Source organism: Rhopalosiphum padi, chromosome 2, assembly GCF_020882245.1.
Source record: "Rhopalosiphum padi isolate XX-2018 chromosome 2, ASM2088224v1, whole genome shotgun sequence".
Classification (NCBI taxonomy): Eukaryota; Metazoa; Arthropoda; class Insecta; order Hemiptera; family Aphididae; genus Rhopalosiphum; species Rhopalosiphum padi.
Window position 1 is genome coordinate 62498597 of NC_083598.1, and position 15445 is coordinate 62514041.

General features: G+C 26.4%; 1 protein-coding gene across 2 annotated transcripts in view; it reads right to left on the bottom strand.

The window, feature by feature from the left end:
* Positions 1–2826: 2826 nt before the first annotated feature.
* Positions 2827–15445, bottom strand: part of LOC132921630 (lachesin-like) — a 140411-nt gene continuing 127792 nt past the window's right edge. For both annotated transcript variants that reach the window (XM_060984765.1, XM_060984764.1), the window contains 2 exons: positions 11422–11592; positions 2827–7539 (listed from right to left, as the gene is read on the bottom strand). In XM_060984765.1, coding sequence (XP_060840748.1) covers positions 7136–7539; positions 11422–11592 — 575 coding nt within the window. In that variant the 3' untranslated portion in view covers positions 2827–7135. The remainder of the gene's footprint in view (positions 7540–11421; positions 11593–15445) is intronic.

The window sequence follows — 15445 nt, forward strand, 5'->3', positions numbered from 1 at the left end:
TGATACGTTAGAGTGAGCCGTAGTAGATAATAAAATAATCTCACATTTCATAATAGAGACGCCATGATTAGTAGGATCATCGCACGTGCGCATAAATTCGACGATGCGTGAACCGAGGGAACAACGACGCACATCGCCTTACCAGAAGGGATATCAGTTAATATGACCAAGTATAAAGCGGGAGAGCACCTATATATAGGCGAGCCCGAGATAGCACTTTTTCAGACGCGATTTACTAGAGTTAGAGAGAGAACTTTATATGCCAGTCCTTATGTTAGGATTTGGTCATTCGGACTTGGAAATATTTTCAATTAAAAAAAAACCACTCGCTGCGACTACTGCATAGCTCGCATAGACGGTTGCTTATACTATTATAAGCTAGTACCATTGATTATAAATACTAGTATTTATAATTATTAGTATTTAATTCCTATGTTTAGCTATATTACTCGTACAATACGTCTAGGTACCACGCAAAATAATATTCTTTATTTAAACACTTCAAGTGTAGTGTACACTGTACTTTGTATATTGTTAGATTTCTCACTTCGCATGTGTTCATAAATCAATATTAGACTATAATATGTAAATCGAATAATGACCACTATACATTGGAAATAATAATGATAATTACATTAACAAATCACAAATATTTTAAACAATGATCCGATAAAACAAACAAAAAAAAAAATATAATAATAATATTATACAATTTAATAATAACATTAATATTATAATAATGACTTTAAAACGCTCTTATACTGTCGTTTCGTATACATAACGATAATCTAATAGATTATTAATATATTATAATAGTATAATACATAATATATATATATATATATATATATATTTCTTTATAATATTGTCACGACTCACGTTGTTGAAGATATTATTTTAAATTATAAAATAATTTGTGTACTCAAATGTTGAACAATACCATATAACATAGTGTAGTTATTGTTATTAAACATTATATAATATAATATACATAATAGTCAATACGATTTAATAAAAAAATAAATTCAAATGGAACAACATAATATAATATGTACATACGTATAATAATTAATAATTTTCATGAGTATATAAATCAATACAGGTAATAATATATTATAACATTATTGTTATTGTTGTTACCGAATCGCGTCTAAGCTATATAGGTACAACCAATATAATAATAGATATTTGTTAGGTATTGTAATATTATCATATAATATATTGGTACAATTTAACAATTATAATACTATACAAGGTTAAAGGAATGTAACATATTGGATATACTATAATACTATACTACAAACTAAAATATTCAGTACAATTTAGTGATGATCGTCCTGTGTCCTGCAACGAGTCACCTAATGAGACTATGACCACAACTACTATTTTTCATTTGCGTTTTCACGTTTCGGTTGAGACTATAGACCGAATATTACACAATTTATAATAAAATATATATAATAACAAAAATCGTTTGAGCGCTTATTTTTTTTCTTTCAAACAACCATTAGGTATTAATGTACATAATTTATAATTGAAATACACGAGCCGGTTATACTATATCAGGCACAAAATATTTAGTAAGTACCTATAACATAAATAATCTACACACAACAAAAACAAAAATTATTTTTCTTAATGGAAGACAATATTATGTTTTATTCGTATACTTGAGTATTATGTACAATTATAAATATATTATTATACACAGGTAGCAGTAGCCAGTTGTATTATAATATTTTGAAATATAATACTCTTAGGCTTGAACTTTTTGTTTTTTAACCAATAACCAACATAGTAGTACTTATGTCTTATATCAGTTTAGCCTAACGTCAGTGAACCGAATAACCTGAAGCATGATAACTATTATACTATTCCGCGTATGTTACGCGTCGAACTAAAATAGCGAATTGGACGAACGGTTGAAAAATGAAAATGTATAATTATTACTATTAATTTTCCGAATAAAATACAATATGTACCTAAGTAATTTTTACAATAAGTATTTTGGAGATTAAATTATAAAATTGTGATAAATAGACGTAAATGGAGAGATTTTTATATGGGGACTTACTCATTGATGATAATACCGATTTCATGAAGGTAAAATATTAATTTTGTGCGTTGGTAATCTAGTGGGGGTCGTTTGGGCCGAAGTTCTACATTTTGTCATAAGCATATAATTAGAAGAATGCACAACATGCCATCTATACTCGCCGCGGAATAAGAATGTGTACCTCGTCGCGCAGGCATTGGACCTATTCTCCACCACAACCTTGTAATAGTTGGGCTGTTTACTATTATGTCTATTCCTTTTCGTTTTTGTTAGCCAATTAGCGACGACCTGTGCGCGGTGAGATTGTTTTGGTCCACCGCCCAGATACGTTCTTATTCCGCGGCGAGTATATAGGTACAACGACATTTTTTGTGATTGAACCTATTGTTAAAATAGCATTTATAATATAGCTGTTCAGACATATTTTATCGGCTGTCTGTGTTTCTTTATCATAATTTATAAAAGTACCTTACATAGTGTCATAGTACCTATATTTATTAGTATACACATAAGTAGACACAATGAGGGAGAATAATATGTTGAGATGGTTTAGTCGTTTTATGAAGAGAGGTGACAGATACAGTGGATTGATAGACTAGAAAATAACATAAAAATATTGGATGTGAGTAAAAAAGTGATAGGGCGATAAAGCTTCCAGAGGTGTAAAATAAAAGTGGCTGAACCTATATGGCCATATATTTGTGAGAGAAGGGCAAAGAAGATATAGAATATTTTTTAGCACTGTACGTACTACGTCTGTACCTATATAAACTCGTTATAATGTATATTTTAAGCGTGTAATTGTTGAGCGACAGATGAGCTAATGTGATTATAGTAAGTATAGGTAGTTATATTGTAGGTGCAGTGTGCACAGATTTTCGAAAACGCACGCTGTCTTATGAGTTTTTTAATCGTTATCGTTGTCGCGCGCGGGAGAGTCGAATATATCTCGTAATAATTATATAATAATTATTATGCTTATACATAGTATGTCACAGCCGGAGGATTGACGACATCCCTAATCAAACTCGGCGTTTTATGAAATAATGAAATAATAATCATGTAATGTTTTACTGTATATTATACTTATACATACATCATAATAGCAGTAGAAAACTGTAATATCACAATACCATAATACATTTTAATCAATTACATCTATTAACTTGTATTGTATATATTATTATAATATTATAATGACGTATGCGCTTGTGAATATTATATCGTATGTATATAATACATGTTTGATGTTTATATTGTTTATGTTATTGGTACCGGACCACCGGGGTAGATACCGTCTGTTCACCATGAAACACAAATTTGGTCGATACGTTTTTTGTGAATGAAGTTTGATTTTTTGATCCTTTTTAATTATGATTTTAAAGTTGGTATAAGAACGTATTATGTTTAAAAGTTGACGAGCCTTGCGAACGATACAGTCAATTAATGTATTTTGCGGTAAATAGATATTTTCCATCATGTTTGGTCTAAAAAATAAAACGTTTATGATAATATCGTTGTTATACACGTATATTTGTAATAACGATCTGATTTACGAGAACTATTTGTAATTTTATTTCACTATATTATTTTTATTTCGTTATTATTTTTTTCATTATTTTATGTTCTTTTGGAGAACAAAAAACAGTTAATATTAACTGGTACTAATGTTTTATTGAAAATGTATTCAAAAATTGAAATGTTTTTGAATATACATATATGTAAAATTTCAACACTGCTAATTGCTAGAAAAAATAATAAAATCAAATAAGTACCTAATAGTAATAATAAAATGTACAATATACTTTTTTCGTCATTAGCACGTCTTGAGTGAATATTGTAAATGCTTAACACCCACCACGGATACGACGAATTTTTAATTTGAATACACTCAAATACTTGAATTGATAAAAATTGTATATTAAAAAATATACTTCTATCATATGTATTTATATTATGATTTATTTAATATAAATTAATTCAACCTAACCGTAGTATGTCAAGTTATTTATTTACCGCGAATTATTTAGTATTGTTATTATTTTTAATGTTTTATTAACATTGTAATATTAACTATTATAATATTAAAACAATAGTGAAATTATTTTAAGATATATTGTAATTAGAATATAATTATAATATCTGTACATGTCAAATATAAGTGGCATTTAAACGGTTGTAGTTTAACTAACTTATACTAACGAGTAATAAACGTATTATTAGGATAAAATTTTTTTGAATAGACTTCAAGCGTTTTAATAAGGAAGTTATGTCACAAGTCCACCGGAAGCGATTTACTATGTGTTGGCTGACTATATTTTAATATAATATATGTCCATGAAAATCTTAGTTTCTGGCACATGTTCGTGTAAGGTATAGATAGTATAGTTACCGAAGGTAAACAGTACGTGGGGGTAGGATGGTCTTTTATTAGATCATTAGGACATTTTAAAATATTTGTGTAATATGATTCATCGCAAAATAGGAAAACGTCCTCAAAAATGGCAAACAGCGTGGATAATATTTTGGAGGTGATAATTTAATGTTTCAATAATCTGTTACTTAAATATCGTATATTAAAAAAAAAAAAAAAAAAAAAAATACAATTTTCGAACTTTTTGTACAGTAGCAAGTATTAGAATAGAATCAATCAAAATTATTAATTATAATATATATATATATTATGTACTTAAAGGGTGTGGCAAAAATTCCCTGGTTTTTATGAGCTTGTAGTTTGGGTTTGGGTTGGAGATGCATTAGTAATATTTACTTCAACAAAAACTATTACCGACGCTATTGTTAGTATTTATCACACATAGCTCATCGTTCACTCGGTATTCTTCAAGAAATATTTTTTATTGTCTCATTGCGTGGTGACATTGGATAGCCGTTATGTTCACCAGATTTGAGCCATGTGATTTTTTTCTCTGATGTTATCTTAAAGCGTAAGTGTATCAACATCATCCCCAAACTTTAGAAGTTTTGAATGGAGTTAATATAGTCCAGAAAATTGTTGGCATCATGTCCGAAATAACCCATAGACAACTATTGAGAAAGGCTTAGAAATGAGGTCCACCACTTAAGTGATATAATTTTTTTTTTAATTGATATAAAATGGTATTTTATGTACAAAAATTATAAACAAAAAATATTTTTTGATATTTGACTTTGTTTGGTTCATATTAATTCCATAAATCAGGGAGTTATTTTTTAGACGCACTCTATATATATATATATATATATTATACATATACATACTAAATAATAGATTGAAGTGCAGCGTATAGTTGGTATGCATAACTAGAACGTTCTAAAAATAGCAATCGCTTGTTGTGCGTATATAGTAAACTATTTAAATGTTCAGCTCTTCCAGCGAACTTTATAATATAATAGTGACAACTCATAATAGGTATGAACGAGTTGATTCTGAGTATTATATACGTACGATATATTACAATGTTATATACTTATATAACACAAGTATAAAAACAATCAAGCTCAGCTAAAGTCTTCTAGAAGACCCTAATGATTGATATAGTTGGCTGTGAACCTAAATGGACGAAAATATATCTAAAAATATAGACTTATCCCTAATAAATGTTCTAAAATGGTGTAAAACTGTAAAATATATTCTAGTTCATTTACATAAATTTATAGTTATTAACCATTACAGTCTAAATCAAAATACTACAATGCTACACAAAAATACATATAAATATTTAAATTGTTTATTAACTATAGAATAATATGTAAATATAGCCATATACAGGATTTATTCATTTACAGTGATTTACCAAGTATGCTCACTCCTATTTTCCTTTAATCACCAATTTATTTAAAATTTTAAGTATATTTAATGACCATATTATTCACAAATTCTTAAGATTTTTTTTTTTTAACTTTTTGTACTACTTAAGGGGAGTTTTATGGTGTTACAAGCTTTTGTTTTTCAAATAAGAGCTCGTTTTTACTGTAAATTGTTAAGTGGAATTTTTTTGAAATTTTTGATGTACCTAATTAAAAATTTCAAAGAGTAGTTTTCCGGTTTTAAAATGTAAATATAGTATAGTTTAATATAATATATTTAAGATATAATATCGGATCTAGTGTTTATTAAACCTATACTATTTTTATAAATTATAAATATTGATAGATTAACTAGATTAATATAAATTAATAAATTATTAAAATTTATAAATAATCATATCCTTCATATTTTCCAAACTAATTATTATGGATTTATTATCTTTAGTGTACATGGTCGAATAACTAAAAAACTCCTTGTTCAAATTTTGATATGACCAAATTTTACTAATTTAAATATCTACAAAATAATTTACTGTATAAAAGGAGGGTTGTAATTTGAAAAACACAGAAGTTTGTATTAGGCTAGATTAGATTAAAATACAAAAATCTCAAGGATTTAAAAATATGTTTTTTAAGTATCTACCTTTATTTAAAAATTTCAGAAAATCAAATTTTGAATATATGCGTCATTAAAGAAAACAATGTGGGTTGGAGCATGCTCGGTGAATCACCTGTATACTTAGGCATTATACATATTATGAAAATAAAATTATTTAAATTTAATATATTAATAAAATTAAATCACTGTATTTTGTATTAAGAAATGTATAAATAACCATTTGATAAAACTTTAGGGTAACGAATAAATATGCTTACGTTTGTGGCCCCCAGAGACATGTCACCTCTCATTCTGACTTCCATTTAATCCGGGTTGATAACAATATTAAATTTTATAATGTATATTTTATTATGCATCGATGGCGCGTGTCAACCGTGTATATTGTACATTATATAATTGTTATATATTATTATGTTACTATATTATATAAGCCTTAGGTATTAGGTGTGTGTGTGTGTGTGTATATATATAAATAAAAGGATGGGTTTTTTATTTTTGAAAAGGTTGAGAGATTAAAACGGTCCATGGTTGAAAAATAAAAAAATATTGTTTAAAAAAAATGAATCGATTATTGTCTTAGATCAGGAATTGTTGAGTGTCGAGAACACTGACCGGATAAGCGTCGTACAAAAGTCTCCTCATTAGCGGAGTCGTCACCACCGAGATATTGCTGGCGACCTAAACAGTGTGACTACGGCGACGGCGGTTAGTACTAGAAACCAACGGGCCGGATATCCGGAACCGGAACCCTTGCCAGAGCCATGTCTTTGTTTGTTATCATGATGACGGACGCCGCCACCTCCACCACCTCCATTTCCACCTCCACTTCCAACCCCATAAACAACCTGTGGAGGTTTTTTTGTGGATACTGATGCTTGTTTCTGTTGCTCCTGTTGTTGTTGGTCGTCCGACGATGGGTTATCATTGTCGGCTGTAGGTTCGCCCTCCACAGGCACCAAGTTCTCTTCGTCTGCATCTGCTGACTCTCCGTCATCGTCTCTTTCCAAATCCAGTTCTGGCGCTTCCAAAGTGGTTGGAGCGCTGGGCAAATGCAGTTCTGAAAAAATATTACAGCATTTCGTATTACAATACGTATGTTATAAAATGTTATTGCGCACAGTATAATTAAAAGGTATTTAAATCATCAAGTTCAAATTATTAAAATCTTCATTTATTAATAAAGTAAAATAAAAACATTTTGGTTTAGACTTTAGTTTTATATAATATTATTATAATATGTGTTATTGTTTTTTTTTTAAATATCCGGTATTATAAGTTATTTTAATTATTCAGTCTTTGATATTTACTGTTTTTAGGTTGAATCAAGTTTTGTTTTTTCCGAGATTATTATTGTTTTGAAAACTGGTTATAAACTATTTTTTTTTTTAATATACCTAATAAATATAAACTAATATAAAATATATAATATTATATTATAAATATAAACTACGTAGAATGAATTTACAGATTATTCAAGAAAATAAATTTCATGTCATGTTGAATGATAATATAATGTTAAAAAATACTTAGAAATTATAAATCATATAATATTCAAATCAAGTAAACTAATTTATAAGATATAATTAATTAGTTATTAATTGTTAACGATACAGTAGCATATTACTGCATCCGTATGTCATAGCCCATAGGTAATATTTAATTAAATAAGTATTCTTACCTAGAGGATAAAATTGTTCACTAATAACTGCTATCTAGTAGGAAACCAAACGATGACTCCATATTTAGTATTTATGTCATTTAAAACTTGATAAAGTTTTTCCTTTATGTTACATACACGTAATATATAGGCACTTAGTTAACGTTTCTTCGTATTTCATTTATTGTAATTCAGTTGTTGAAATAGCTATTATAAGTCATAGCATTATTTGTGTTTAGTTAGAAGCTTTTATAAATACTATTGTTTTTAAAAAACAATTAATGCAATAATTATATATATATATATATATTACTCGTGGATTAAGACGGATAAAAAGTTATACTGGAGTACCCTTTTAACATTAACTCCAGTATGTGGTTACATAAAAGATAAAATATCTATTGAATGAAATTATTATTGATAGTTTAAACGTAAATGTATTAACTATAACTGAAATACGAGATTGATTTATAAATATTCATGTTCGATGTTTTAGATTTTTATTTTAAATTCTGAGATGATCAATTAGTGTATTGATTTTGCAATGAAGTGTGTCTTTATTTATATTTTGCTTGTCATTATCTTTTATATTAGTAAAAATGCTTTAATTTTCAACTTGGGAATGGATTTTAGTATCAAATTGAATATAGTTGGTACTTTTTTTTGAGGGAGGGAGGGGGGGGGGTCAAGAGCAAAAAAATGTTTAGTACTTCTCAAAACAACCTAGAAAAAAAAAACAAAAAATAATGGAAAAAACGGGAGTTTTTAGGCCAATTTGACATTTTGCTATTTTAATAATGAATAACAATGTTAATTAATTTGTTATGATTCAAAAATATTTTTCGTGGGATCTTTAAACTTTTACATATAATATGATTTTTGCAATACACAGTGAAATTTTTAAAATGTGTAAATTCATTTTAAGCTATTACTTATTTATACCATGAACCACACTCACGCAAGATAGTATTGACTTAAAAGTTAATAACAATAATACATGCATTATATTGTTATAGTGGTTATAGTAAATAAATACTAATAATATAATAAATGCAATATTTTCAGAATAAATGAAATCAATCTACCGGCCGTCATATACTCATTATATTAATACTAAAATAAATTATTTGAAAAGCAATATTGAAAAACATATCATAAATTAATATACTTATAGTGATATAGGCTGACATATCGTCTCAACTCAGAATCGTTTTTCATATATCATTGAATTCGAATTTAATACATCCATTACTCGACACCAACCATACTGCAGAGCCCACTTGTCCACCTTTTTTCTTCTTGATATTTTAAAGATTCGAGTATTTTAATTATTAATTATTTAATGAAAACTAATCTCAAAGAATAATAAGATTTAATGGGTTTTTCATTTTCGATATTTAATGTATATTAGTTTCTGAATTAAATGACATCAAATGACTTTTGTTAAAATATAGATATCTCAAGAAAATTGAATGCATTAATTAAAGTTGAAGAACTTTAGAATAATAACCAATCATTTTATTATATTATATTATATTATTGAAAGCTATTGTTATTTAAAAACAATATGAAAGTTGAAATTTAAAATTGAAAAACGCCTACTTAATTTCAACTAGAAAGTGTAATTTTTAGTGTAAAAACAAAGTTAATTGAAATGATCTATACAATATTGGTTAAAAAGAATAAAAATATATTAATGATACTTTATACTAGATTTAGTAACCTAACCTTAAACTTAAAAATAGGGAAAAAGTTGTACAGCGAAGATAGTAAATGATAAAAATTTATATTGCTATTATAGAAATTAATTTTATTAATACTATTGCGGTTGGTTGAATTCATTTATGTCAAAAAAAATGCATTTATTTTATTATTATTTAATTATTATAATAGTATTAATATTATTATTTTTATAATTTATTATTTTTATTCACTTTTAAGCCAACAGCAACTTGCCGTAGAATGACGTGAATAGATTTATATGGTATAAATAAGCAATATCATATAATTAATATAAAGGTTTTAATCATGTCATATTGTGTATATAAATTATAAGAATATATGTTAAACTTCAAATCCAAACGAAAAATATTTTTAATTAAAATACAATTGTAAAAATATTTAATTTCGTTTAAATTTGTTTATGTATATTTTTTTGACTCCAGTGTTATATTATAATACTTTATTATATGGGGAAAATTGTGTATTGTATATATTTTTAGCCTTAATTGTAAATATTAAACATTTTATACATTTTTAACTATAAATTAATTTGCAAATTGTTATGATTTTGACGAACTATGTTCAAATTTTTATAAAAAATCATGCTCATGAATTTTTAAATGTCTATAATTAATAACTTTTATGAAACATTGTATTAAATTTTCAAACTTTTTAACTGAGAAAAAATATGTTTATCGATACTTATTAGAAATAGAAAATGTTGAATGTCTTTAAATAGCTTTAAAAATGTTAAAATATTCTAGAAATCACACTGTCATTTTTTTTGTCAATTATTATAATAAAATATATAATAAAAATATTAGTTTTGCGTAAAATTACTTATTATTTTTTTTCGTTATATCCCAATTATTATAAAAGTACTAATTTTTTAAGTTTGCATTCTTAGAAGTACCAGTTAATTTCACTCTCATAGCATATTGAAGTTGAAATTGAAGCATTATTTTTACTATAATATATATCATGACGGTATTCATACAAAATAAAAATTATACATTATTGTAAAATTAATACATTCTTCGCTCCACTTAGAATCTAAAAACTATAATAAATTCAATAAAATTGTTTTGCTTCATAGAACTATACTATTTTGAACAATTTTATCATTATATGCTAATAGAATTTGTAATTTTATATCTTATTTTACTATTACGTTATATTATTAATATTAATTAATAATAATACACAATATTAATAGTTTATATTAATGTACGTTATCTACCGTTAGTAATAAATATCGTGAAAAATATTTACAAATAATGTTCGTAATGGCGTCACATATGATTTAAACGTGTTGTCTGTTTATTTTTTATATGATCGTCAGTACTTATAGAGTTAGATAATATTTTAATATATAATATTGAAAATACAAGAAACGAAAAACTACGAATAGGTACCATACAATTGAATTAATTATATAATTCTATAATTATATAGGTATTGATATCTATGATTTAATGTGTTCAGAGGACAAATTAAATTTATACTATACGTTAAAATACGTGATATCGTAAAAGGTTAAAGTTTGACGTTTCAACAAACCTTGAAGCCTTATGGATCCTTCGGCTTTACCCAAAGCGTTTTTGGCTATACACAGATAGCCACCAAAGTCTTTGGGTTCAAGAATTGTTATGGTCAAGTCCATTTGCAATGAATATTCGTTTATAGGAGTCTCCGACATTTTGTATTTGGTGTTGGGCATGAGATCGCCGCCTAGTGACAAAATTAAATACAGTTTATAATGTAAACGAATAATTTTTCCATAAAAATATATTTATTAATAGCTTCAATTGAAAACAACTTGTTTAATTTTTTTTTTTATCAACACTTTTAGGATTTAATCATTTTTTATGTACACAAATTACATATTTGTTGTAAATTCAATAATAAAATAATAAATAATTACTAAAAATAATACTAAAAATTACAAACAATTTATACATTCACTAAGATTCAAATACAATTTTAATGTAAAAATAAAATTGCTAAGCAAATCTTGAATAATTACGTTGATATATTTAATTTAGATAAATCATAGTAATATAATATATTATTATTATTATTACGATATTATTTAAATTCATTAAATTAAGAAAAAATATATAATAATGATTATTATAAACTACAATGAATTGTTATGCCTAGTCAAACCATTTTCTTAGTTGAATTATACACAATTTTACACGAAAAAAAAGTCTATTCGTATAATAGTATAAACTATATTATATAGTGGAATGAATAAAATATAGTACCTACTACCTACATAGTCACTATATATATCTCTCTCATATTTGAAATAACGATAATTTCAGAAATTAAACTTTGCGTTTAACAAAATTACGTTTCTCTCAAAGTTTTACATTATGTATTTTATGTTTCTATTTAATGAGCAGGCTATAAAAGGAACGAATATAGTCGTGGGATATAATGTGGAAGAGTGGTTGGAATTTATTACGGTATGAGACTTTTGAGGGAGAAAGGAGTTGAAATTATTTGGAGTAGGTACACGTAAAGTAGGAGAGCAAAAGATGAGTAATGGCTTTGAAGTCACTATGAACTGTGATGTACAGAACGGGCTATGTTAGATATAACACTTGTATTTTAAATTTTAATATTATTATAGGTCAAAATAGGTCGTGGAAAAATTTTCACATTGGTTTATTTTTAAGACTTTTATTCTGATTATTTTTCATTGCAAAAGGTTAGATAATATAAAGTATTAGAAAATACCTACGATACTCGCTATTATACCACTGAAAAGCCGGTTATTAGCGATCGTTTCAAGCATTTATGACGAGGATTCTTTATAGTTCCTATAATATAAAATTATTTTTATCTATTTAAAATTAACAATAATAAATAAATAAATCTAATATAAAAAAAATTAAAAAAATTAATTTTTTTATAAATAATGCCACATTTATTATAAAGAAGTTAAATCGAAAAATCTTTGATTCTGATCTGATATATTATTAATTCAAGATATTTTTCGTTTAAATAGTATTCAGTTTGTGTTAAATATTTTTATTTTTGTTGACATATGAGTTTATAATATATTGTATTATTGAAATCTAGTTTAGATTTTTAGTTCTGGGAAAATTTACAAATTAATAAAACATAAATAATTAAAGCAATGGTATTGTGTTTTGTTTTTTTCTAAAAGCATTTATTTTTTCTACTTGATATTATATATTACTTATTTAAACATATTTTTTATGTTATGTACAATATACATTAATTTAATTAATCTATTTTATGATAATCTATATAAACTAACTTTTCAATTAGTTAAACTAAATAAGTGTTAAAACTTGAGACATAAATTAAACTATTCACTCGATTCGCTTGATTGTAGTAAAAGCTTAACCCACGGCGTTGAATCCATACAACCATTTGGTTTTTACAACAAAACGAAAGATTACGCGTATAGCCTGCGGACTCTTATTATCATACTATTAAGGAGAACCACTAGATAATTTCTCACTCCATACATAAGAATAAAGTATTCTATTTTACGTACACTTAATTAGCTTCAGTTGATTTTATTATGTGTCAAAAGGATTTCGGATTGAGGTTAAAACGTTTGGAAGAGCATTGTAGTGATTTTGAGTTTTGAATAAATTAATGACCAAGATATTATAGGTACCTCTATAATATGTTTTGTGTATTTATTGCTATTATTTTTTTTTTAAATATTATGTTTTTGAAACTAGTTACTACTATTTTTTGTCACAAAAATTGCCAGTCAAAATATAAAAATTGATTCACCGGGACCGTTCGAAAAATAAAACCAAAATAACGGCTCTGATAATATTCAAAAGTCAATAGCTCAAGCTTTAGTGGTTACGATTTCTATTAAGATTCCACGATCGCATTATTGAATACGAGTTATTTTGAATAGAATTCTAGTGATGAGAGTATCTGTCAGTATCAGATTTTCCCCATTATTGAGTACATTTTTTTATGTTCTCGAAATATCCATTAAATTAAAAATGTTATTTATTTTACCGAATATATTCTACTCGTGATTTCTGGATGACATTTGTTAGGGGTTGGATGTAAAATATAGTAAGAAATACAAATTCAAGTAATTGTAATTTCTATACTAGGTTATTATACAAAAATTAGTAGCTATTTTTAATTGTTTTCATTGTAATGTAAAAGTTATTTACTATTTACAGTTTTGTGATAGAGAAAGAGATTGAGAGAGAGTAGAGGAAAACTAAAAATAAATATTTTTTAAACGAATAAAATTTGTTACTTTTAACTTATATTATATACAGCCATATAGGGTGATCCGCGTAGATCTACACTCATTATTACGAAAAATTCTAACTGTTTAAAAAATATTTAATTTACATAACTTGATGTACCTAATTCCAAAACAACATTTTTGTAAAAATCAAATTATATTTTTTACAATATTATTTTTTCAATATTATGTTTTTATATAATAATATATATATTTTTAGTTTCATATACCAAATAAGTAGAATATTAAGCAGTATATGAGCTGAGTAGAATTATACAAGTGTACCCAAAAAATGTTTGTCGACTACTCCATCATTATCTTAACTCCTTATTAGTTCGAAATTTTATATTAATAGGTTAAACCACTCTGATTAATATATTGTTTCGGAATATGAAATTAAAAGTGTATGATGCCAAAAAAAAAAAACTTAAAAAATGATAATAAAAAGTAAAAAATATTTTCAAACAGGTTAAAACCATTCATTTCGAAATAATGAGACACTTAAATTAATCACCTGGATAATGATAGTATATCGTTCAATTAAAAAATAAAATATTAATTTAAAACTAAAATTGTGCAAATAAAATATATGATATGTAAATGTTCGATTAATACTGCACAAAATTCGTGATTATAATAGTTTTAAGCAATTATATTTTGTCATTTTCCTCAAAATTTCTCCTTCGGAACTTTCTTTGAATACCAATATCAATGTAAAAGGCAAATCGTTTTACGTTGTAATACTGCGAGTAAGTAAACTGCAGCAGTTATGTATTTATATACACATATATATGTATAAATAATATATATATATTACGGAGGAAACGATCGAAAACGGTGCTATTATAAAGGGTAAGCTTAGGGAAAGGTGTGCCTGGTGCGTTAGAGGTGGACGTGGAGGGGACTATAAACGAGCAAATGCATATAAGGTGTGGGTTTTGCGTAAAAATTCTCCATGTCGTTATCGTATTTGGAAAGGTCTTGGTGGAGCGATGGGAAAGGTAGTAGGAGGCGCCAGGAGAGAGGACGACTGCACCGGAAACGTAGATTTTATGATCCTAAAGACGGTGAAAACATAACATGTGTCGCCAAAGCTCACACCCTTCGCGCCGCACCGCGATCCGTATTGGATGTATATATGTATATATATATATTCAAAGATTTCTTCGACTCGCTGCCGCCACCATCTCCCTTTTCAAATGTGTATACCTATTCCTCGAGAGTGTGCGTGCGTGTAAATAGTATAGTTTTCACCGCCCTTACAATCAGAATAAAAACATTAAAGCGATATTCTTTCCTGTTGGTCTTGCCACC